Below are 26,255 nucleotides of genomic sequence, written 5' to 3'. Positions count from 1 at the left end.
AAAAATAAATCTTTTTTTAAAAATAAAGCTAAGCAAATAGATTCTTCAGAGAGGTGGGATCACAGGGAACCCACTGCATGCACAACCAGAACACTGACAGGCGCATGCATTTCCCACGGTGCAGACCTCCAGGCACTAGGCAAGCGGGGAAGCCAGACCCTGGCTGAGGAGCTGCTCGAGGGACGTAAAGACTGAGGACCTGCCGGTTTCCGTGACTGTCCCACCAAGAGGAGGAAGACAGGGAGGCACCAGGGAAAGTCACAGAATCACTAACCCACTGAAACCTTCACACAGGACTCGCCTCCCCCACCCATCACCACCACATCGCAGAACATTTGTGTATGGCGGTCCCTTTCATCTGGAACATCAGGAGGAAAACAAGGCAAAGCAGTTGGGAGAGAGCAAGCATTAGAACTTCCTCATATCTGGCAAAGATGTAGGGACTAGACGCCCAGGGAATTCTAACAGTCATGATAAAGATGCTTAGGGCTCTAATGGGACAAGCCAGTAAGCAACAGCCAAAAAGAGATTCCAGGGCTGGAGATATAGCTCAACAGTTAAGGCCCTGGCATGCCCATTCTCTCCTCTCTCTCTCTCTCTCTCTCTCTCTCTCTCTCTCTCTCTCCTTCCCTCCCTCTCTCTAAAAAATAAATTAAAATAAAATATTTTTAAAATTCTAGGGCTGGAGAGATGGCTTAGCAGTCAAGGTGCTTGCCTACAAAGCCAAAGGACCCTGGTTCGATTCCCTAGGACCCACATAACATTTGCAGTGGCTGGAGGCCCTGGCGCACCCATTCGCTTGCTCTATCTCTCATTCACTTTCTACTTCTTTCTTTCTCAAATAAATAAATAAAAATTAAATTTTTAAATAAATAAATAAATTCCAGAGCTCAAAAGCACAGGCACAGAAATGAAGAATGCCTCCAAGGGGCTTACTGGTAGACCAAAAGGCTAAGCAAAGACTCCCTGCAACCAGCATTGAAAAGCAAAGAGAAAGCTGGGCACAGTGGCACACGCCTTTAATCCCAGCACACGGGAGGCAGAGGTAGGAGGATCGAGTGAGTTCAAGGCCACCCTGAGACTACAGAGTGAGTCAGCCTGAGCTAGAGTAAGACCCTGGTGGGGAGGAGGAGAATAAAGACAGAAAAGAGTGCTCAAGCACTGTGGGTGATCACAAGTGTGACACACACATACTTGGACCACAGGGAGACAGAGAAAGAAGCAGAAGTGTTGGGCTGGAGAGACGGCTTAGCAGTTAAGGCATTTGCCTGCATAGCCTAAGGACCACGGATCCCATTCCCCAGGTGCACAAAGTGGTGCATGTGCCTGGAGTTTATTTGCAGCAGCTGGAGGCCCTGGCACGCCCATTCATTGCCTCTCTCTCTCTTCTTTAAAAAAAGAAAGAAACAGAAGTTTTAAAGAATTAATCTCCCCAAATTACTGTCAGAACCCAAACCATGGATCCTGAAAGGTCAGAAAACCCTGGGCAGGCTGAATGCCTGTAATAATAATAACATGAAAACAAAGCAAACCCCTCCCCCCATGTCCCCACTCCCTACCCCCCACCCCAGGTGTGTCATTTTAAAAGTATAAGTCTAGGAAAAGCATAGTGCACAAAGCCCGGGCTAAGAGCCGCTCACTTAGAGAAGGAAAGAAGGGTTAGTTAGTGGTTAAGGCATTTGCCTGCAAAGGCTAAGGACCCAGGTTCGATTCCCCAGGACTCACGTAAGCCAGATGCACAAGGAGGCGCTTGCATCTGGAGTTCATTTGCAATGGCTAGAGTCCCTGGCATGCCCATTCTCCCTGCCTCTTCCTCTTTCTCTCTCTCTCAAATAAATAAAGAAATAAAACATTTTTTTAAAAGAGAAAGGAAGGGGGCTAGAGGGATGGCTTAGCAGTTAAGGCGTTTGCCTGCAAAGCCAAAGGACCTTGGTTCGATTTTTCCAGGACCCACATTAGACAGATGCACAAGGGGGCGCATGTGTCTGGAGTTCGTTTGCAGTGGCTGGAGGCCCTGGCGCGCCCATTCTCTCTCTCTCCCTCCCTCTTTCTCTGTCAAATAAATAAATAAACATAAATTTTTTTTAAAAAAGAAGGAAAGAAGATACCACCAGCTTCTCTTCAGAATTCGTTCAAGCAAGAGGGTACAGAGAAATAGAGTATTTCCTGCAAAATGAGTCTCTAAACATAAAGAAGTTCAAGCACAAAGCAGAGGAATTGCTGCCAGTAGACCTGACTTGCAAGTGTCAGCCTTCCTTTAGCGAACAGGAAAATGGTAAAGGCAGAAGCTCAACTCGGGAAAAGCATTAGAAGGGAGAAGGGGGCTGGAAACAAGATATACCTTTCAAAGGCATGCCCCAGAGACCTACTTCTTCCAGTCAGCACCCCCCTCACTTCTAATAGCTTTTCAGCTACGGACTCATGACTGTATTAATCCACTGGTGAAGTTAATACCCTGTAATCCAGTCACCTCACAGTGGTGTCACCTCCTGGGGACCAAGCCTTCAACACGTGAACCTTTTTGGTGGACACTTTGTTTCCAAAACAGAAGCCAACAATGTCAATAATGACTGAATGTCAGTGTTCTAAATGCAACCAGTAAGAAACGGGGTTTGTCAGAATGGAAACAAAGCCCAACCACATGTTGCTTATAAGAATTCACTTTGGGGGCTGGAGGGATGGCTTAGCAGTTAAGGCGTTTGCCTGCAGAGCCAAGGGACCTTGGTTCGATTCCCCAGGACCCATGTAAGCCAGATGCACAAGGTGGCACATGCATCTGGAATTCGTTTGCAGTGGCTGGAGGCCCTGGCGCGCCCATTCTCTCTCCCTCTCTGCCTCTCTCTCTCTGTCTCTCAAATAAATAAATAAAAATAAAGTAAAAAAAATTAAAAAAAAAAAAAAGAATTCACTTTGGACAGGCATGGTGGTGCACGCACTGCAGAGGCAGAGATTGGAGGATTGTCATGAGTTTGAATCCACCCTGAGACCACATAGTGAATTTCAGGTCAGCCTGGGCTACAGTGAAACCCTACCTTGAAAAACCAAAGGGGAAAAGAAAAAAGAATTCACTTTGAATATTAAGACTCAGATCAGAAGTAAATGAATGGAGGAGCCTGGGAGATAGCTCAGCAGTTAAAGGTGCTTATGTACAAAGCCTGTGGGCCCAGGGCCCAGGTCTGATTCCCCAGTACCCATGTAAAGCCAGATGCACAAAGTGGTTCATGCATTTAGTGTTCATTTGTTGTGGTAGGAGGTCCTGGAGCCCATTGCTTTTCTCTCTCTCCTTGTCACTCTCAAATAAATAGACCTTTTACAAAATTAAAATGAAATGAAAATAGAGCAGGAATAGCTATGTTAATTTGCATTTTAACAAGGTTAAAAGATAAATCATGCAGTGTTTGAAAAGTTCCATAGGAATGGACTGGAGTTTTATGTTCATCTTTCCTGGCCCATCTGGAATCAATCAATGGTTTGCACTGCTCTTGTTGGCAGACCTGAGCCAACCTTTATTTTATTGTGCCTGTCGTTGTTGCTCTTAGTTGTTTTTACATCATCAGCTTTTAGGGAAGTTATCCCAGAGGAATTTCCCCTGCTGGACTGTTCCTTTCATGTAATTCCCAGTCCAAGGCTGCCATTGGCATCGACAGAAGCGCAGGAGCCTCCAGGTGAAACCCAGCCGTGCCCCTCACTAGACCTTGAAGACTAGCTCTTCTTCAGGCTTCGGCCCCACTTGTTAGGGACTTGCTGTATGGCAGGCACCGTGCAGCTTTGGGCCTTTCTGTCTTCATCACCTACGAAAGACATGGGATGCTGGCCACTTTGCGGCTGAGGAAATCACACTCAAGAATGTAAGTTGGGATTCAGCCCAGACCCGAAACACTTGTCAAGGCTCTGACCTAAGCCAGGTTATTTCCACTCTAACCTCCCTGACTGCAAGCCAAGGGCAGGGAAGGCCAGCAGAGAGGGAAGTAAAACAGAAATACTAGAGTCATTAATTCCCCTGGCATGGTTGTGTCAGCCTTTCCTCTTTGGACAGATGACTTGTTTGATAAAGAACTTAAAATGGCCCTCAGAGTCCAAAGAACAAGCTAATGGGAGTGTAGCAAAGGGCTTTGTGCTCAAGGTGGAGAACCTGAGTTGGGCAGAAGGGGCGCCTTGTGATGACTGAGTGCGTGGGGGCTTGTCTCTGGTCTGGGCCTCCGGCAGGGCTGGAGCTGACCAAGATCCACTGGGGAGAACCTACTGTGCACCTCCAGCCTCGCCCAACCCCTGACAGCTGCCTATTACACATTGGCCAGCACACTGCTGCACAGTTTCCATCTGGAAACATCCACCTCAAAGAACTCTTTGTATGCGTGTGTATTGGGGTAGACATGTTGTATATTTGTCTATAATTGTTATATTTCTTATATGAAAAGCTATATCTGAAGAAACAAACAAAATGAAATTGGAATCTTGGCACGAGATGTAAAGCTGTAGATTTCTGGAGAGATCAGGTGCATGATGTGATTGGAAGCTATTCTTGACTGACCTTTTGGATCATGAAGAACTTTCTTGGGCTGGAGAGATGGCTTAGCGGTTAAGCGCTTGCCTGTGAAGCCTAAGCACCCCGGTTCGAGGCTCGGTTCCCCAGGTCCCACATTAGCCAGATGCACAAGGGGGCGCACGCGTCTGGAGTTCGTTTGCAGAGGCTGGAAGCCCTGGCGCGCCCATTCTCTCTCTCTTCCTCTATCTGTCTTTCTCTCTGTGTCTGTCGCTCTCAAATAAATAAATAAATAATTTTTAAAAATTATTAAAAAAAAAAAAAGAACTTCCTAGTGGGCACCTAAGGACTTAAAGCCTGACACTCGCTGGGAAGATGCCGTGGAGATTGTCCATGTTTTCCTTTGAGAAATGGCAGGGTCAGGGGAAGGGCGGACATACAACAGACTTAGGTTTGAAGTCTGATGGTCACTTACTACCTGTTTGAACCTGGGCAGGAGCTTGGTCTTCTCACCTGTAAAATAAGGGAGCTCCCTCGCAGGGTTTGGGGCATACCCAAGAATGTGTTGAGTCTTTGTTGCTGCTGATCTCTGCTGGGCCTCTCAACTCTGGTCTCTTACCACTGTCTTAGACTGCTGCAGGTCCCCAGTGTGTAGAATGTGGCTTATGGTTTGTGTTTCCCAACCTTGAACATGGTCCATAGGTCTCTTCCTTTACTGAGTTATGGCGCACAAATTCAGTGAGATTTTGCTAGTGTCAGGCTTTGAATAGCTACAGTAAGAGAGAGAGTAAGAAACTAGACTAAAAATAGCAGCTATTTGATAAGCATTTTATATGAATTGTTTATTTATTTTTCAGTGTTTTTTTTTATTTTTTTTAAATTTTTATTAACATTTTTCATGATTATAAAATATATCCCATGGTAATTCCCTCCCTTCCCACCCCCACACTTTCCCGTTTGAAATTCCATTCTCCATCATATTACCTCCCCATTACAATCATTGTAATTACATATATACAATATCAACCTATTAAGTATCCTCCTCCCTTCCTTTCTCCACCCTTTATGTCTCCTTTTCAACTTACTGGCCTCTGCTACTAAGTATTTTCATTCTCACACAGAAGCCCAGTCATCTGTAGCTAGGATCCACATATGAGAGAGAACATGTGGCGCTTGGCTTTCTGGGCCTGGGTTACCATATGACCCAGCTATAGCGCTCCTAGGCATATATCCAAAGGACTCATCTCATTTCCTTAGAAGTACATGCTCAACCATGTTTATTGCTGCTCAATTTATAATAGCTGGGAAATGGAACCAGCCTAGATGTCCCTCAACAAATGAGTGGATAATGAAGATGTGGTACATTTATACAATGGAGTTCTACTCAGCGGTAAAGAAAAATGAAGTTATGAAATTTGCAGAAAAATGGATGGACCTGGAAAGTATTATACTAAGTCAGGTAACCCAGGCTCAGTGTTTTTTTTTAAATAATTTTTTATGAAAGACAGAAACAGAGAGAGAAGGGAGAGAACTGGTGCACCAGTTTATGTTCCTGGGTTCTTGCTCTGGGGCCGGTCATGGTCTCCCGAAGATGCCCAGGCAAACCAGGTGGGTGCGCATGTGAAAGTAAAAGACTTTGAGGAAGAGTTTCAGTATGAACAGTTCTCTTAGTTTATTGTCAGGGGAAATGGGTTTATAAGCATCTGAGGGTGTGGGGGATGACCCTAAGGGGACTGGACATACCAAGTTCATTTCTGATGCCTAATTAGCATATGAGGACATTCATTCTAGCACATAGGCAATGGAGAGGGACAGGTGATCTAGGGCCTCAGGGGGATGGGCTATCTGAAGGCTGATAAGGAGTAGGAGTTTCCTAGGCAACTGGCCAAAGGTCACCGGGCTATGGGCAAAGCCTAAGTTCAGGTGTGCTGAGCTTAGAGAGTGAGTGCCCTCCTGTAGCCTGGGGGTCCTTAGCCATGCCTGGCAGCTCAGGCCCCTCTCCTGAAGGCTCCAGCCTATGCCTGGCAGTGCCCGACACACAAGGGCTTCTATCCACTGAAATCAAACTCCAGATGCATGCAGCACCTTGTGCGCATGTATGACCTTGTATGCTTGCATCACCTTGTGTGTTTGGCTTAAGTGAGATCTGAAGTCAAGCATGGCTCCTTAGGCTTTGCAGTGCCTTAACCACTAAGCCATCTCTCTAACCCTGTTTTTCAGTGTTTTGAAAAAGCATTTTTTTTTTTTTTTGAGGTAGGGTTTTTTGCTATAACCCATTCTGACCTGGGATTCACTATATATTCTTAAAATGGCTTCGGATTCACATACCAATCCTCCTGCCTCTGTGTCCTGAGTGCTTGGATTAAAGGCATGTGCCACCACACCTGGCTTGAGACTGTGGGGTTCCCCAGAGGGGTCCCCGCTCAGGGCTGTCTACGCGACCCCAAGAACACTCACGCAGGACGCTCTCAATGCAAACCGCACGAGGTTTATTGAATCCGATGCATCGGGGCTCAACACTGATTCCTCTCGCAGGAGGGGTGAAGAGCCCCTAGCCACGAGTTTGGTCAGCTTATAAAGGCTAAAACCACAGGTATGCACAGTCATAGGGGCTTTTCAGCCGTGGGTCCTTCTGATTGGGTGGGGCCCACGGGGTGGGCTCGTGTCTAGGGACTTCAGATATGTGTTGACCGTTGATTGGTTGTGTCTTTATGAGGAACTAGGTGTTGATTGTTCAGCTCGAGTTCCTGGAATTTAGGCATTGGGTAGGGCGTACAAAAGGTCAGGTCCTCATGGTATACTTTTTACAAAATGGAGGCAGTTGCAAAATGGCAGTTCTGTGATTCAGTGCAGCAGCAAGCAAGCCATATTACAGAAGCTTAAAAAGGCAGGTTAGCAGAGCAACTAGAAAACAGGGCAGCAGAAATAGGGCAACTTTTATCCTTTCAAGACAAGGTCTTACAATGTCTGCTTCAGCCTCTCAATTGCTGGGGCTACAGGTATGAACTATTACACCTTGCTCTTCTACATGTGAATCCTTTGATTTGAGCATCACAGTGTAGCAGATTAAGGGTATATATTCTTTGACATGTCTTCCTTCCTTTAATAGGTGGAGCTTATTGTCTCTCCTCTTGAATCTGTGCTATCTTATGACTTCTGTGACCAACAGAATAATGCAGAAGTTACATTATAACAGCTCCATGTTTTTCAGAGTGTTGGTAGCTTTCACTTGGACTCTAAAAGCTCTGAGTTGCCACCAGCTTAGAGAAAAAGACTTGGAAACGAAGTGAGAGAGACCCAGGAGGGAGACAGGCCTGCTGACTCCAGCTGCTTAGCTTTCCCTATCAAGGAACTATATTTGAGAAAGACATCATGGATTCTTTAGACCAGACCAGCCTCTAGCTGATACCATCCAGTGATGGAATCAGTTCCCCCAAGGAGCTGAAGAGTCGCCCAGCTGAGCCCTGCCTACGTTTCTGACCCACAAATCATGAACCACAGTAAAATGGTTATCTGTAAGCCACTAAATTTTTGTAAGACTTGTTATACAGCAATAGATAACACGATAGTCGTAACCCCATTTTACAGAAACAGAGGTAAAGAGAGGCCTACTGATTTAGTGAGTGGTAGAGGCAGCAACATACTCCTAGCCCTCTACAGTGCTGTTCTTGAGTTGAAAATGTGCTTCTGAGCTCCATGTGGTGATACATACCTAAAATCCCAGAAGTGGATGGGGCAAAGATAGAAAAATCCTGAGTTCAGTTAAGGTTATCCTGGGCTACAAAATGAGACACTATCAAAAAGTCAAAAGAAAAAAAAAAGTCAAAAGAAGAAAGCCAGGTGTGGCTACATAGTGAATTACAGGTCAGTCTGACTAGAGTGAGACCCTACCTCAAAAAACAAAAATTTTTAAAAAAAGATAAAAGAAAAGAAAAAAATCATGTTTCTGCTCTTAAGGAAGTTTCTACCTCAGAACCATTCATCCTCCATAATTAGAGAGTTACATTAGTTCATTTATTTACTCAATTTAATAACTAGCATAGATGATTATTAAGACTATACTGCCCTCAGAAGAAAGGACTGATCTGTAAGTGGAGCAGACATAGGGTGAAGGGAAACGGCATTTGGACAAGGGAGGAAGTGTGTATGAAGAAGCAGAATAGCTCACCAGGGTACAGGCAGAGTGCCAGGGTGACTGGTATGTCCAAAAGAAGTTCAGTATGACCTGAATGTGGATGTGTGGAAGGGAGGGTAAAACAGAGAACCATAATGCCAGTCTGCATCCACAGGGCTGTTATGGGACTGAGAACCCTGAGGCTTAGCCTTTGTCAGAACCTAATGAAGGACGTTTGGGTGGGGGTTTGATCTGATGTGCTTTTCACATAGAAGTTGCTCACCACTGGAGGGTAGTATGAAGGCCATACAGAGGAGGCCCTGAGGATGAAGATAGAGGGGGGATGACAGCAGTGCTCAGGGACAGTGTGGTGGGGCTACGCCTGACAGTTTTGATGAGCATGGGGCAGAGGGACATGCTCCAGAGATATTTAAGAAGACTGACCAGCAGAAATCACTGAAGATAGAAGAGGAATCAGGAGTACCTCCAAGTCTCCTCCTTGGACTAGGGACCTTCCCTTCCCAGGGAAGTGCTATAGGAGAGAAAACAAGGGACATGGCTGGCCATGGTGCCTGCCATGACACAGGCACACCATAGGTGTTCCACAAATTGTTATAGAATGAAGATTGAAAGCCAGGCGTGGTGGCGTATGTCTTTAATCCCAGCACTCGGGAGGCAGAGGTAGGAGGATCACCATGAGTTTGAGGCCACCCTGAGGCTACATAGTGAATTCCAGGTCAGCCTGGGCTAGAGCGAGACCCTACCTCAAAAAACCAAAAAAAAAAAAAAAAGAAAAGAAAAAGATTAAATGTGCCCTTCAGATGGGGAAGGTAACATCCAGGGTATAAATTTTATTTTTTATTATTGATAACTTCCATACTTATGAACAATAAACCATGATAATTCCCTCCCCCTCCCCCACACACTTTACTCTTCACAACTCCACTCTCCATCATACCTCCTTCCCCTCTCAATCAGTCTCTCTTACTTTTTTTCTCTTACTTTGATGTCATCATTTTTCCTCCTATTATGCTGATCTTGGGTAGGTAGCACTAGACACTGCAAGTGCATGGCTATCCAGGCCATTCTGTGTCTGGAAGAGTGCATTGTAAGGAGTCCTAGCCTTCTGTGGTTTGAATAGAATATATAGCCCCCAATATATTCAGTTGTTTATTTGTTTGTAGTTTGCATTCTGCAGCCACCTGGCTGGAGGCAATGTCACTGGGTGGATCTTTAGGTGTGGTGGTGGGTTTCAGATTTCAGTCTAAAGATATGCAAAGTGCACCTAGCCAGAGTTGCAAAAGTGTGCTGTGTGACTTTTTTTTTAAATATTTTTTGTTCATTTTTTATTTATTTATTTGAGAGCGACAGACATAGAGAGAAAGACAGATAGAGGGAGAGAGAGAAAATGGGCACGCCAGGGCTTCCAGCCACTGCAAACAAACTCCAGACGCGTGCGCCCCCTTGTGCATCTGGCTAACGTGGGACCTGGGGAACTGAGCCTCGAACCAGGGTCCTTAGGCTTCACAGGCAAGCGCTTAACCGCTAAGCCATCTCTCCAGCCCTGCTGTGTGACTTTTGACCTTGAGGCTTGTGCTTCTCTCTCTCCACTTGGTCCTGTGAAGGCAGGCCAGCTTCTTCTGCCATTTATGGAACTACCCCTGGATCTGTAAGCTTCAATAAATATCCCTGCCTCCATTACTGTGCTTTGTCTGGAAGTTCATCTCAGCGAACCTGAAATCTGTCTGCTACACCTTTCTTTGGTCAGGGTACAAATTTGAGGGTCCCTAGCATGGGCCCATAGGGTGAGGTGCTAAACCAGGCAATGCCTGGCCATGATGTTTTTGTCCTTAGGGGTAAAGAGGCTCAGCTCAACTCCAAGACTAAAGGGAAGTCTGTTCTGCCCTTCCTGGCAGTAAACTTGACATCTGCTCACTAAGGGGCATTTGAGACAGTTAGCTAGAGGAACATGAGATCTAGCCAAGTCCCAGCCAGCAAGCTGGAAGGAAAGACACAGGAAATGCCTGCTCCAAGTGATTTCTTTGCAGTAAGAGTGGCACCCCCATCCTGACCAGGGGTACTTGGAGTGAATCAGAAGCTGCAGGGAGCTGAGGAGGGTGGGGTTCTGCCCCAACACTGCCTTTCTCCTCCACCTATACTCAGAGCCTGTGCTGGAACAGACAAGGTGAGCAAGATGGAAGTAAGCATCAGTAGCCTGACCAGGGGATGCAGGCCACCATCTACTGCCCTAAAGCAAACCTTCCATTGACTCTGCTCCCCAGAGCTGGAGAAACCTGGCTGAGCCTGCCCGGAATGCTAAGATGGGCCAAGGGAAAACTGATGTCTATGAGCATGGCTCAGTACAATCTCGGACCAAGACCAGTTCCTTGTTCCTGATTTCATGACTCATGGTTTAGTTCTGCATTGCTGGTTAAGGAGATGGAAACTGGTCCCTCTGGGGCTGAGATCCTAGTTCAATGTCCTAGTGGACACTGCTGCCTTCCGCTGAATTCAGTTCCAATCCTTGATAATGGTTGCCCACGGTATGCCAGGCAGCAGGCTAGGAGCTTCTATCACAGCACTGATGGGTTCCTCTAGGTGCACACGCTGGTTCCTACTCTAGACCAGGGCTTCTTAAACTTGGCACTATTGACATTTGGAGCAGCTCATTCTGTGTTGAGGGACTATCCTGAGCAGGAGAGAAAGTTTGCAGCACCTCCAGCCTCTGGCCACTAGATGCCAGTAGTACCATCCCTGAGCTGTGACAACCAGAAGTATCTAGACACATTGCCGAGCATCCTGAGGGGATCACTTTGCTCCTGGGTGAGACCCATGGTTATTATCCAATATGGCGGCTCTCAAGCCTTTGAAATGTAGCTGGTCGACACTGAGGTGAATGTAAAATGCACTCCGGGATTTGAGCACTTAGCATGAGAAAAGGATGCAGAATGTCTCGTTAGTAGTTTCTTGGGATGTTTGTATTTTGTGCGCACTTGGTAAGATCTTGAAGTTGCTGGCACTGTCTACACATTTGTGGTAAGCCCCGCCATGGCACTCGGGCCAGTCTTCCTATTGAAGTGTTGCCCTGTACCACCTGCCCCTCTCTTTTCAAGACGTGTGCCACCTCAGGCTTCCTCTGGCCCATTCCATGTGGCAGAGAGAAGGTGTGGTTTTCCTTTGTTTGCAGCTCACCTGTACTCTGCTCAGCATCACCCTGCGCACCCCCCCCACCCCCATCTCCTGGAAGAGCCTCCCCCATCTCTCACTCTTTATTTAGTCTTCCCTGACACTTGGCAATTTGAAAAATCTGCCCAATGCTTCCTTCTGTTTTGTCATCGGAGCCTGTAAATAGTTCCCAGATGAAGTCCCGTCTGCATTGTGACAGTTTGTCCTGTTTTCTTTTTCATAGTCTTGAAGTCTCATGTTTGCACTTGCTCGATCAGAAAGAGCAGCTTCCAAAAATAGGAACCTTTTATTTTAGCAAGAACAGTGTACTGGGGAGTCACCGCAGTGCAACTGCCCACATGAGGCTCAGAGATGACGTCTTCAGCAAACACAAACCCAGCGAAGCATGAGAAATAGTCACAAAATGATCCTGGACCCAGGACAGTGCGAAGAAATAAGGCAGGCCCGGAGTGCAGAGAACTTCATTCTGGACCAGATAAGAGCCTGTGACAGCTTCTGCTCTGGGGAGCAGAGTGTACCCTGTGCCCAGGTCAAAAAGAGGGGCCAGACCCTGCCCAGGATGGCATCCTCCACTGGGAACTTGAGGCCTCCCATGGAAGGGGAGACTGCAGCCCACAGGAGAAAGGTCTCTGGTGGCAGTGAGGTAGGCCCACATTGACTGAGTTCAATAGACGCCCTGAGGCTGCTGAAGGTAGAGGGGCTCCCAAATCATCACTAATAGCCAGAGAGAAAGGGAAGGTTTGCCAGCACACTGTGAACAGCATCCTTTCCTAAGTGCCAGAGCCTCGCCTGGCTCCTCAATCCCCAGGCTCTCAGGTCATCTGCCACGTCATGAGTGGAGTGACTGCTGTCCTTCACTTGGTTACAGATTGTGCACAGTAATCCACGGAGCCCTGGCCAGTTACTGGGGACCTTACAAGACCCTCCCTGCACTCAGAGACAGCGAATCTCAGAAAGTACGTGGTTGGTGGAACTAAGACCCCCCTTGCCAGGTCAATATTATGTCCACCTGGGCTTTGCCTGCCAAGGAAAACCAGAGTTCATCCAAGCTTGCTCCAGTCATTATTGCCTGGAAGACTGAGAGGCCTGGCTGGGCAGTGGGAATGGTCTGTACTTCCCTTGTCCCGGCTGCAGCTGTTCTGCTGGGAACAGTACTTGAAATCAGGTGTGTCGAAGTTAACTTCCACACCACTGTGAAGAAGAATGGCTAGCATGGTGGCGCACGCCTTTAATCCCAGCACTCGGGAAGCAGAGGTAGGAGGATCACCGTGAGTTCAAGGCCATCCTGAGACTACATAGTGAATTCCAGGTGAGCCTGGGCTAGAGTGAAACCCTACCTGCCAAAACAAACAAAAAAAAAAAAAAAAGATGAAAAGTCCCACCATGTTTTTTGTTTTGGTTTGGTTTTTTTGTGAGGTAGGGTCTCACTCTAGCCCAGGCTACAAAAAAATCAACTTAAGAGAGGAAGGGCTTATTCTGGCTCCCTGTGTGAAGCCATCATTGGAGAAGGCTCGGTGGCAGGAGTGCCTGGTCATACTGCATCCATAAGCAAGAAGCAGAGAGAGAGAAATGTTAGTGCTCAGCTCACATTCTCCTTTTACAGTGCCACCCACATGCAGCCTGGGTCTTCCTTGGTGATGTGGAATCTCATCCACTTGGCAGATATGATTAACCATTTCGGTAGATAGGAGAACTGACCATTGGGTAAAGCTCTGTCCTTCTGGAACACAAATCATCTCCATCTAGTACTTTCACAATGGACACACCCATTATTCACTTAGCTGTCCATGCCATCAGACCGTCTCCCATGTAATATGGTGCTGTATTCAAGTCACCCTTATTTTACTAAATAATGGCTCCAAAATGCAATAGGAGTAGTGTTGGCAAATGTCAGATAAGCCCCTCATAAAGACCTAAGTGCTTCCTTTAAGCAAAAAAAAAGTTGAAAAAGCCAGGCGTGGTGGTGCACGCCTGTAATCCCAGCACTCGGGAGGCAGAGGTAGGAGGATCGCCGTGAGTTTGAGGCCGCCCTGAGACTACGTAGTGAATTCCAGGTCAGCCTGGGCTAGAGTGAGACCCTACCTCAAAAAAAAAAAAAAAAAAACGAAAGAAAGTTGAAAAGCCAGGCATGGTGGCACACACCTTTAATCCCAGCACTCAGGAGGCAGAGGTAGGAGGATCACCATGTTTGAGGCCAGCCTGGGACTACAGAATAAGTTCCAGGTCAGCCTGAGCTAGACTGAGACCCTACCTTTAAAAAAAGGGGGGGGGCTGGAGCAGTTAAGGTGTTTGCCTGCAAAATCAAAGGACTCAGGTTCCATTTCCCAGGACCCATGTTAGCCAGATGCAAAAGGTGGTGCATGCATCTGGAGTTCATTTGCAGTGGCTGGAGGCTCTGGCATGCCCATTCTCCCCTCCCCCCCTCTTTCTCCCTCTCTCTGCCTCTTTCTCTCTATCAAATAAATAAATGAATAAAAATAAAATATTAAAAAAGGTAAAAGCTCTCAAATTAACAAGGAAAATAATGTTGTGTTGAGGTTGCTAAGCTCTATAGTACAATAAGATATATTTGAGCAGGAAAGAGACCACATCACATCTTTTAATATGGTATGTTGTTATAATTGTCCTGTTGTTAATCTTTTGTTTGTTAATCTTTTGAAGTGCTTAATTTACAAATACAACTTTATCACAGATACATATGTATAGGGAAAAAGGCATACAGTTTGCTAGTAGCCGAGGTTCCAGGAATCCATTGAAGGTCTTGGGAACTATCTCCCTCAGGTAAAGGGAAACCGTTGTATCTGACATTCCTGAAATGACGTGATCATAGAGACAAATAACAGATGAGTGGTCACCAGGTCACAGTGGCAGGAGAATTAGATCTAGCTATACAGGGGTGGCAATGGGGACCCTTGTTCTAATGGTACCGTTGACTGTCTTAATTTTGATGGTGGTTACACAAAACTACTCATGCAGACAAAGCTGCCTGATACCATATACATTCATGTACACATGCTTGCACACACATGCACACACAGCAAGTGCATGTAACGTGAATGACATCTAAATTAGGTCAGTGATGCACCCATGGCTAATGTCTTAATCTAATTGTATTCATTGTTACTCACCACTGGGGAACTGGGGGTAGTAAGGCCCTGAGAGACTGAGGGCAAGAAGTCAGCCACCACAAAAGCTAGGAGATAGAAATGTGGTGGGGGGAAGCAAGGCCCCACAGAGGGACACTGGTTCTGTGAAGCAGTTTCTCGTGGCCATGTGAGGCCACGAAACGCTTCCACTGCCAGCGCCTCACTCTAAGCTTGCGTGTTGACAGTTCGGGAATCATGCTATTGATTGGAAGTGCCCCACACTGTTAGGAGCGGCTCCGAGAAGTCCTTCATGTCACACTTACGGGGTATTGTGCATTCCTTTCTTGTAGCTGCTGCAACAAAAGACCAAAACTGGGTGGCTTCAAGTGAAAAATGGTTATTCTTTTACAGGGCTGGAGATGTGGCTTAATTGATTAAGGCCTTTGCCTGCAAAGCCAAAGGACCTCTCTGTTCGATTCCCCAGAACCCACGTAAGCCAGATGCACAAGATGGTGCATGCGTTTGGAGTTCCTTTGCAGTGGCTGGAGGTCCTAGAGTGCCCGTTCTCTCTCCCTCTGTCCCTCCCTCTCTCTGCCTCTCTCTATCTCTCTCAAATAATTCTTTTTAAGTTTAAAAACAAAAGAAACTTTTTCTCTTACAATCCTGGCAACCAAAAATCTTTTATTAAAATATTTTTATTTTATTTATTTGTGAATAGAGAGAATTAGAAAGAGAATGAGTGTGCCAGGACCTCTTGCCACTGTAAAGGAACTCCAGATGCCTGCTTCACTTTGTATATCTGGCTTCATACAGGTACTAGAGAATTGAACCTGGGCCAACAGGCTTTGCAAGCAAGCACCTTTAACTGCTGAGTCTCCAGCTCCCAGAAATCTTAACTGAAGGCGTGGATGAGGCTGGTTCCTTCTGGGGATTAGGCAGCCTGTGCCAGGTCCCTCAGCTCGCCATGGCTACTGCCTGCCCTACATTCCTTGGCTTGTGTCTGAGTCACTCCGCTCTCTACCTCTGTCTTCGCATGGCCTTGCCCTCTTAAGCCTCTGTGTCTCACGTCCTAAAGGACACAAACCATGGCAAAGGAAAGGCAAAGGGGATGCTGTACCTGGAAAATGATAATCCAAATACTCATATTCATAGGCTCTAAGGATCAAGATGCGATTGCAAGATATCTTCTGGGGGATACAGTTCCATCCTCTATGGATGGGTACTTTATTGCCGTTTCATAGCTGTAAAAATTGAGGGACAGAGAGGGCAGCCTGATGGAGACATGCCCACACTCCAGCAGAAGTCCATAGACAGGCCGCCAGGCAAGTGTGGTATAGGAACAGGGCCTACTAACTCCACCAACCACTGGAACAAAGGACCATCTATCATAGCAATTTATGCCCTCCTCAGTTCTGGCAGAGTCAGAGTCTCTGTCCAGACTCTCTCAGGTCCTAAGTGTCCCTTTGAACTCCCGGAAGGAAGGGCAACTAGCCACATGGTGGGAATTCCAAGACTGTGGCCCAGGTGCCCTCAAAGCTTCTATTCATCTGTGGTGTCCCTCCCAAAGTGGGAGGAGTGACGTTTTTAAATGTTTTGTGAGCATCTAACCTCTCAGACCACATGCCATGTATCATGCCACGTCCTAAAGAAGACCCCGAAAGATGGGCAAAGCCCTTACCCCGGGTGCTGCTGGGAAGGTGACCTCGGTGTGAAGGGACAAGTTCATATCTCAGGACTGGGGAGGAGGGTGCTGGGGGGGAGAAGAGGAACAGACGAGAGCCTTGCTCGTTGCTGACGTTTGCACGAAGACGTCGTTTCCACAGTAGAAAGGCTGTGGGGCCTGTGTCGAGAACGCAGTGAAAGTTGGTGCCGCCTGGCGTCTGCACGGGAGAGCTGCTGTGGCACCCAGAGGGCCAGGGAAACTTAGTCTGTGAGACAGTGAACGCTTGGTGTACACTACCCAGGCTCACCAGAAGGGGAATGACAGACGTGATCTTCCAGGTTTAATCTAGGTTCTGTAAAGGTCAGTCCATGTTGCAGTGGCCACAGACAACTTCTGATTGTGGGGGAGCTCATGATGTTGGCCTGGCCATGGCCCACAGGAGGCACTCCTGGGAAATGTCTTTCTTCCCCCATTTTCCAGATAGAGTGTCCTTTACCTCTCCTTACAAGGATCTCTGGGCTCCTGCCTTTGGGCTTCTTCCATAGCGGGCAGTCCAGAAGGCAGGATTCTAGGTTAGATGGCACTGGGCCCCCAGGGGTTGCCCCCGCCTATCCACAACACGGAATTCACAAAGGCTAGAAATACCAAGGGCTGGCAAGTTAGGTCATGTGTTTACTAGTTTTCTTGAAACTCTTTACAAATGTTTAACCTAATTGGAACCTGTGATCTCTTTGTCATAAGCAGTGGAATGTAAGGTGTTTGTTTGTTTTAAATCATGTGCTTAAGATACCGAAGAAAAGGAAGAAAGAAAAAACAACAACAATCGGAATATGTTGGCCCATGCCATATACTACAACCTTCTTCCCAACTTGCAGCCCAGTGAAGGCCTAGGGTTTACACGCTGGGTGGTGAGCTGGCGTCACCTAGATGCCTTTGTCTTTGGGGTTGAAAGGGCACATTCCCTTTGCAGGTGGAGAATCAGAGGTGCGGAGAGGAGAGGTATGCACTCAGAGTCACTTTGTCGGGTCCAGGGTCAGAGCCAGGTCCGCCATCCCTGCCCTGCCTTCCCCTCCGAGTCACATTACGTGGAAGCTGGAAGGACTTAGCCATGATGTTCACATGTCGTTTGGCCCCCACTGAGGCCCAGGGAAGGCCAGTGTGGCTTCAAGAGTACTGGGAAAGCGGCAGGTGGGGTTAGGACATGGACAAGAGCGTTTGGTGTGATGGAGGTGGGTGCCTGCCAGGACCACCTCCAACAACCGGCTACATTTTTGTGTGTCTCATCTCTTAAGGCTGCAAAGCAGAGCATGATGGGAATCTCTTCACCATTAATCTGTTCTCAGCTTCAGGTACCAAATGCCACATGTTGCCACACTGCCCTTATCCACTCAAGAATGGGGTCTGGGGCACAAGTATTGACCTCTTTTCCTTCCTGGGGCTGCCTTTACCCTTGGATTGCCTGTGCAGCCAAAATAGACCCTGGGAATCTTGGGGAAAAACCAGTGACCCCTCTTCACCACCCTGGGATCGAAACATCTCCTGTAAGCAGGACTGGGCCGCTTTCCTCTGCTGACCCAGACTGTCCTCAGAATTGGCATGTTGTAAGACTGTCATTCTGTTTTGACCATCTAGAACCTTACACTTTTCATCAGAAAAAAATGATGAGGGTGTCATGCCTTGAACTCTCGATGCATTCACATCCTTGAGGTCCACTGCGCACTGACCTGAGGTCCAGTTGGCTGCAGTATCTATGGGGTCATTCAGGCCAGGCACTATGGGAGGTGCCGGGACCCAGAGTGAATATGGAAGTCATGCTCCACGCCTCCAGCCCCTCAGGGAGCTACTGCCCCCTTTCCTTTGCCTTTGGAGGAAACTGATCCAACGGCCTTTCTTGTGTCTCCCCAGTATTGTACCTGGAAGGCTCCATTCTTGTGTTTGAGGACATCTTCAGACTGGTCGCGTTCTATTGTGTCAGTAGGTGAGTAGGCCGGGGCCTGGAGGAGGTCCTGGGAAGGTCTTCCATTTCTGTCTTATCAGGTTTGCAGGGGGCGGTTACCTGTTACAACAGCCAGCTGGTTGCAACAGATATCCATGCAACCTTGGGTGTGTATGTTGGGTAGAGTGGGGAGGACACAGGGAAGCCCCCAAGGGAGCCCAGAGGATGCAGAGAGGGGATGGTCCCTTGGCATTGCCCCAGTCACCACAAGGGGAGGGATTAGCTTTAGTGCTTCCTGGATTCTCTAGTAAGAGCCCCTCCTCCAGTCCTAGCAGCCCCTCTGGCTCCCTGCTTCCCATGTGGCCACCACCAGGGTCAGCCAAAGGGCCTGCTGACCCATACCAGGGCGTCAGGAACTTCCTGTAGGGACAGCAAGAGGTTCTGATGCTCCTTGGTGACGGGAGCAGGATTATTCATTAGCTGCCGGGCAGAGCTAGCTGAGCTGCTGGTAAACACTCTCAGTTCTGCTCCATTCACTCAGAACTGATTTCCAATCAGCAAGGATTTAAAAATACATTTGGGTGTCACAAGCCAATGGCTTAAGCTGCGGGGCCTTAACAAGGGCTGGATAGAAGATAGGCCTAGTGAGTTGGGGTCTTCCACCCCAGGATGCCTTTCTCTACCAAAACCCATGTTCAACCTACAACATCTCTACCCTACCCCCCCAGGCCCACAGGGCCTGATGCGTGGGCACAGAAGCACTGATAATTATCACTGATACAAGCCAAGCATGGTGGTACACGCGTTTAATCCTAGCACTCAGGAGGCGGAGGTGAGAGGATTACCGTGAGTTTGAGGCCACCCTGAGACTTGCATTCCGGATCAGCCTGAGCTAGAGTAAAGACCCTACCTCGAAAAACCAAGAATAAATAAATCATAACTGATACTTACAGCTGCCACCTGGGGCGGGCACCAAGCATGGCACTGAGGGTTTTAATACCACTTTATTACTTTTTTTAGAGAGACAATGGGTGTGCCAGAGCACTCAGCTGCTCCAAATGAACTCCAGAAGCATGCGCCACCTTGTGCATCTGGCTTACATGAGAGCTGGGGAAGTGAACCTGGGTCCTTTAGCTTTGCAGGCTAGTGCCTTCACCACTAAGCTGTCCCTCCAGCCCTACCACTGTCTTTTAAAACCTTGCCCAAAACTCTATGAGATACCCTGTATAAAATGTTCTTATCAGCTCCATTGTACAGATGAGGAAACTGAGGCTAGTAAGTGGTTGAGTGGGATTCAATATAGAGACAGCTACTAAAAAATAAAAATAAATTTTAACTGGAGGACTGGAGAGATGGCTTAGCAGTTAAGGTGCTTGCCTGCAAAGCCAAAGGACCTCGGTTTGATTCCCCAGGACCCATATAAGCCATATGCATAAGGTGGTGAATGCATCTGGAGTTCATTTGAGTGGCTGGAGGCCCTGGCGCAGCAATTCTCTCTCTCTCTCTCTCTCTCTCTCTCTCAAGTAAACATATAAATAAAATTAAAAAAAAAAAAGAAAAGAAAAAAAGAGCTAGAAGCCAGGTATGGTGGTGCACACCTTTAATCGTGGCACGTGCCAGGCAGAGGTAGGAGGATCGCCGTGTTTAAGTCCCATCATTTCTTGAGCATGCCTATGCATGCCAGCTGCTCAGCTATATTGAGAAGTCCTCAATATAACCCTGAGCAGAGGGTCACTGGCCTTCGTGTGGGTGACATTGCTCAAAATGAGGAAGGAAGGAATGGTCCCTCCCTCGTATACGCCCCAGCCTATGACTAAGCCACCACCATTCTTTCCTCAATGAAAGTGTGGGTCCTTGCTGCCCTGCCTGTGAAAACAGTGCCTGGGAAGACCTGGCCACAGTCAGTGGCCCAGAAAGGCCAGTGGCCCAGAACCTGGGGCTGTCACTGCAAGTGGGGGACGTTGTGGGACCGACTGAGCCCTGGAATCTGCAGGCTGACTCTAGCTCCAGGTAATCAGAGTCAGCACCAGGCTGAATGGCTGGATGCTGAGTGTCCAGAGATTAGAGACTGGAGAGTGATGCAGAAGACTCTGAGGGGCCCAGAATCAGTTTTGTAGATTATGACTAGCTTTTAATTTTTTTTAATTTAATTTTACTTTGTTTTGTTTTTCAAGGTAGGTAGGGTCTTGCTCTAGCCAAGGCTGACCTGGAATTCACAATGTAGTCACAGGGTGGCCTCAAACTTAAGGCAATCCTCCTACCTCTGCCTCCCAAATGCTGGGGTTAAGGGTGTGTGCCACCATTGCCAACTAATTTAATTTATTTGAAAGAGATAGAGGGAGAGAGAAAATGGGCATGCTAGGGCCTTCAGCCGCTGCGAAGGAACTTCAGATGCACCTTGTGCATCTGGCTTGCGTGGGTCCTAGGGAATTGAACCTGGGTCCTTTGGCTTTGCAGGCAAGAGCCTTAACCACTAAGCAATCTCTCCATCTCTGGCACTTTTTTAAAATGAAAAAGTAAGCAGGATTGGAACATACCAGAAGTTGCCCCATGTAGTTAGAATAAGTCTTGTGTTACCTAGCTTGTAGCAGTAGTAGCAGCAAGTGTGTGTGTGTGTGTGTGTGTGGTGTGGTGTGGTGTGCATGTGTATGTGTATGGTACTTTGTCAACTAGAACTGGGGCCTCCATAGAGAGGCACTGGCAGCCCAAACTATACAAGCCAAATTTCCAGAGTGCCAGGAAGGTATTAAAGCATTTGTTCTGAAAATCCCACTTTAAAAATCTCTATTTTTTTTATGTTTTTCATAGGGCTTACTAGTTCATAAGGGGGAGAGAGACATAATATGTACCTGCGTCTGGAAATTTGCTTAATTTTAATGTTTGATAGCCTTTGCTCTAGGGAGGGGTCTGTGATCCCCACCCAAGCCTATATGCAATAGGATCCTCTTATCGGCTGTCTAAAAATGCAGAGGAGGCCTAGAGGAATGGCTTAGCACTTAAGGCGTTTTGCCTGGAAAGCCACAGAACCCAGGTTCGATTCCCTAGGACCCCCGTTAGCCAGATGCACAAGGGGGCGCATGCATCTAGAGTTCATTTGCAGTGGCTGGAGACCATGGTCCACCCATATTCTCTCTCTCTCTCTCTCTCTCTCTCTCTCTCTCTCTCTCTCTCTCTCTTTCTTTCTCTTCCTCTTTCACTGTCAAATAAATAATAAAATATTGGGCTGGAGAGATGGCTTAGCGGTTAAACGCTTGCCTGTGAAGCCTAAGGACCCCGGTTCAAGGCTCAGTTCCCCAGGTCCCACGTTAGCCAGATGCACAAGGGGGCGCACGCGTCTGGAGTTCGTTTGCAGAGGCTGGAAGCCCTGGCGCGCCCATTCTCTCTCTCTCCCTCTATCTGTCCTTCTCTCTGTGTCTGTCACTCTCAAATAAATAAATAAATAAATATTTAAAAAAATAAAATAAAATATTAAGCCGGGTGTGGTGGTACACGCCTTTAATCTCAGCACTCAGGAGGCAGAGGTAGGAGGATCACCGTGAGGTCGAGGCCACCCTGGGACCCCGTAGTGAGCTCCAGGTCAGCCTGGGCTAGGGTGAGACCCTACCTCAAAAAATAAAATAAAATAATAATAAACCAAAAATAAAAATATAAAATAAAATATTTTTTTTTAAATGCAGAGGCGGCAGCTTGCTCAGGTAGAGTACTTAGAATACTCACCTAGCAGGCGAGGCCTTGAGTTCCACCCCTTGCAACACACACACACACATACGCACACCCACATGCAGGCTTTCCCTCACACTGATACCAGGAATCCTTGGGCTTGATTACAGGAGGCTGCATTTTGTTGTTGTTGGTGTTGAAGAGAATGTTGGAGGGTAAGTGGGTATTCACATGTGTGTGTAGGCCAGAAGTTAATGTCTGCAGTCTTCCCCGATTGCTTTCCATTTTATTTAAATATATACACGCACACACACACACACACACACACACACACACACACATATATATAATATTATATATATAATATATGTATAATATATATATTATATATATAATATATGTATAATATATATTTTATATATATGTATATATATATATATATATACACATACATACATACATACATACATACATACATACATACGTACATACATACATAGACCGGAGAGATGGCTTAGCAGTTAATGTGCTTGCCTGCAAAAGCTAAGGACCTAGATTCGATTCCCCAAGACCCATGTAAGCCAGATGCACAAGGTGGCACATGTGTCTAGAGTTCGTTTGCAGGGGCTGGAGGCCCTGGTTCGCCCATTCTCTCTCTATCTGCCCCACTCTCTCTCTCTCCAATAAATAAAGTAAAATAACATTAAGTATATACATATTTCTAGTACTCGGAGGCCCAGCAGACTCACTCTACAAATCTTCCTGGCAAGAATAATAGGAACGTAAACTTATTCTTGGCTGCATTGCTTTTGATCAAGTGAGTTAGAAATAGGGATTAGGGGGCTGGAGAGATGGCTCAGTGGTTAAAGGTGCTTGCTTGCAAAGCCTACCGGCCTGACTTCAATTCCGCAGTGCCCATGTAAAGCCAGATACATCGGGACTTTATTTGCAGTGGCAAGAGGCCCCAGTGTGTACACTCTCTTTTTCTCTCTCTCTTAAATAAATAAATAAAATACTTTTTAAAGTAAAATAAAAATATTTTTTAACAAGAAATAGGGCTAGGCATTGTGGCTTAAGCCTTTAATCCCAGTACTTGGGAGACAGAGGTAAGAGGATCAGCATGAGTTCAAAGCCAGCCTGAAACTACATAGTGAATTTCAGGTCAGCCTGGGCTAGAGTAATATCCTACTTCAAGAAACAAACAAAAAAAAAAATGGGGGGCAGATTTTTTTTTTTAATTTTTATTAACATTTTTCATGATTATAAAATATATCCCATGGTAATTCCCTCCCTCCCCACCCCCACACTTTCCCGTTTGAAATTCCATTCTCCATCATATTACCTCCCCATTACAATCATTGTAATTACATATATACAATATCAACCTATTAAGTATCCTCCTCCCTTCCTTTCTCCACCCTTTATGTCTCCTTTTCAACTTACTGGCCTCTGCTACTAAGTATTTTCATTCTCATTCTCTTTTCTAAAGGCCAGTCGAGTCTAGGGGTGAAGACCTTGGAGTCTTCCTATGTTCAAGTTCAAAAATGTGGGGCAGGGCAAGCCACATAGCCTCTCTGAGCCTCAGATTGTTCAACCGTGAAGTAGGTGTGGGGAAAGCACCACTTTGTGAAGCCATTGAGAACAGTTGAGAGACAATCTGTGTAAAATACTAGGATAGAAGCAGGAAGCGCACGAGCTCTGTACGTGTTAGCATGAACAGAAGAAAGGAGAAACAAGCGTAGTGACTCAGAAGACAAGTCAATGACACTCTTACTGTGGAGTACGTTGCAACACAGGAAAAGAAAGATCAAGAGCTGGGCGTGGTGGCACACGCCTTTAACCCCAGCACCTGGGAGGCAGAGGTAGGAGGATCGCTGAGAGTTCAAGGCCACCCTGAGACTACATAGTGAGTTCCAAGTCAGCCTGAGCTAGAGTGAGACCCTAGCTCGAAAAGCCAAAAAAAAGAAGAAAGAAAGAAAGAGAAAAACGTAATAAAAAAAGAAAGGTCAAGCCAGGTGTGGTGGTGCATGCCTTTAATCCCAGAACTCAAGGAGGCAGAGGTAGGAGGATCGCTGAGAGTTCGAGGCCACCCTGAGCCTACACAGTGAATTCCAGGTCAGCCTGGGCTAGAGTGAGACCCTACCTCGATTAAAACACACACACACACACACACACACACACACACACACACACAAAGAGGTCAAGGTTAGCATATGGACTTGGTTATTCTCTAGTTTTAGCTCTGTTGTTGCATGAAGAAAGCAGGCTGCAAAGCATAGAAACATTCTGCCGTTTTGCTTTTAAAAGTAGATCATTGGAGCTGGCTTTGTGATGCAATGGATAGCACACTGGACTTCTAAAATAGATGGTTGGGGCGAGGGAGATTGCTCAATGGCGAAAGTCACTTGCTGGCAAAGCCTGCTAGCCAGGGTTCAGGACCTCATTCACCAATGTAAAGCTGAACAAGCATTAGTTGGCACTGACAAGAGACTCTGGTGTGTGTGTGTATATATATACATGGTGCAAATAAATAAATAAAAATTTAAAACAGATTCGTGTGTGCATACCCATACCATTGGGTCAGCAGAGAAGGGGAGGTCAGCTGCCCCTAGAGCCTTAACAGTGACTAAAGGGGGAAGACCTATTCACATTTTATTGTAAACACTTTGATATTATTTAACTCTGTAACAGTGATATGTTTCTTTTCCAATAAATTTTAAAAAGAAGAAGAAGAAGCTGGGCTGGAGGGATGGCTTAGCGGTTAAGGCATTGCTTGCAAAGCCAAAGGACCTAGGTTCAATTCCCCAGGACCCACATTAGCCAGATGCACAAGTGGGTGCGTGCGTCTGCAGTTTGTCTGCAGTGGCTGGAGGCCCTGGCGCGCCCATTCTCTGTCTCTGTCTCTCTCTTTCTTTCTTCCTCCCTCCCTCCCTCTTTCTCTGTCAAATAAATAAATAAAAATAAAGCATTTTAAAAAAGAAGCTTGGTGAAGAGCACACACTTAGCAGACGCAAGGCTCGGGGTGCTATGCCTACTACCGTCACCCTCCAAAAGAAACCACCCCCAGGTTACAGAGCTGCTTGCTTCTCCCGGTTCTAAGAACAGGAGTGCCTAGAGCTTGAGCTCTGGTGAGGATTGATGAGATCAACGATAAAACTCAACAAATGACTATAATTCCTATTCTCTCTCTCAAAACAAAAAAAAAATTGTCAGACAGGTGTGGTGGTACATGCCTTTAGCCTCAGAACTTGGGAGGCTGAGGTAGGAAGAAAACAGTGAGTTTGGAGCCAGCCTGGGACTACAGAGTGAGTTCCAGGTCAGCCTGGGCTTGAGTGAGGCCCTTGCCTTGAAAAAAATTAATTAGTGATTGATAGTCCTTCTTGGAGGTACTTCCCTATCTGGGTAGTCTGTGTCCTGGTCTGTAAAGCAGGAAGGAACGCCTACCTGTGGGGTTGCTGAGAGGTAATAATATCATCAGGTGACTTCAGGCCAGCAAACCACCTACCCCACAGAGGGCACTCCCCCAGCTCCCCAGCGTGACGTCATGCATAGGAAGAGGCGGATCCTGGAAGGAGCCCCACACTGGGCAACACGAGGGAGGCATAAGTGGGCAAAACCCTTGGGCACTAGGCTCAGGAGGAAGAGGAGGCCTGTGGTGTGGCCTTGAAGGGTGGAGGAGACGAGGTGGCTGTGACAAGGCACGCTCTACTGGACCATGGGTGTATAGGGGGAGGAACTTCTACAGGGAGAATGTGGGGCCATGGGAGGGAGCCGCTGGAGTTCAAGGCCAGGGGTGTAACCTACAGCTGCTACTGCAGCATCTTGAGCAGAGTGACAGGTGTCAGAGACTACACTGACAGCTCATGAGCTGAGTAACCTCTGCTGACCACTGTGATGGACACTCTGCTGGTGACAGGAACCATTTGAAACTGCACCAGCTAGCTAGACGGCCACCCAGGTAGACTGAGGCAACTCAAGAGGTGGATTTTGCCACACTTTGAAACAAGAGATTGGAGTAAAGGTGCTCAGGGGGTCCGGAAGTGGGAGAGGGGCACTGAGAGCCGGTCCAAGTGAAGCGAGGCCAGCATTACCTGGAGGGATGAGGATCCAACCCCCTCTACCCCCAG

The 26,255-nt window shown here is 47.0% G+C and overlaps 1 protein-coding gene across 1 annotated transcript in view; it reads left to right on the top strand.

Annotated features, from left to right (window-relative positions):
- The window catches only part of Rin3 (Ras and Rab interactor 3), a 130,319-nt gene that overhangs the window by 64,887 nt on the left and 39,177 nt on the right, over positions 1 to 26,255 (top strand). Inside the window, exon 4 of the mRNA XM_004649326.3 lies at positions 18,438 to 18,510. Coding sequence (XP_004649383.1) covers positions 18,438 to 18,510 — 73 coding nt within the window. The remainder of the gene's footprint in view (positions 1 to 18,437; positions 18,511 to 26,255) is intronic.

The sequence above is a fragment of the Jaculus jaculus genome, chromosome 7 (assembly GCF_020740685.1).
Source record: "Jaculus jaculus isolate mJacJac1 chromosome 7, mJacJac1.mat.Y.cur, whole genome shotgun sequence".
Taxonomy (NCBI): Eukaryota; Metazoa; Chordata; class Mammalia; order Rodentia; family Dipodidae; genus Jaculus; species Jaculus jaculus.
Note: the sequence above shows the minus strand (reverse complement) of the source record. Positions and strands in the feature narration are given on the sequence as shown.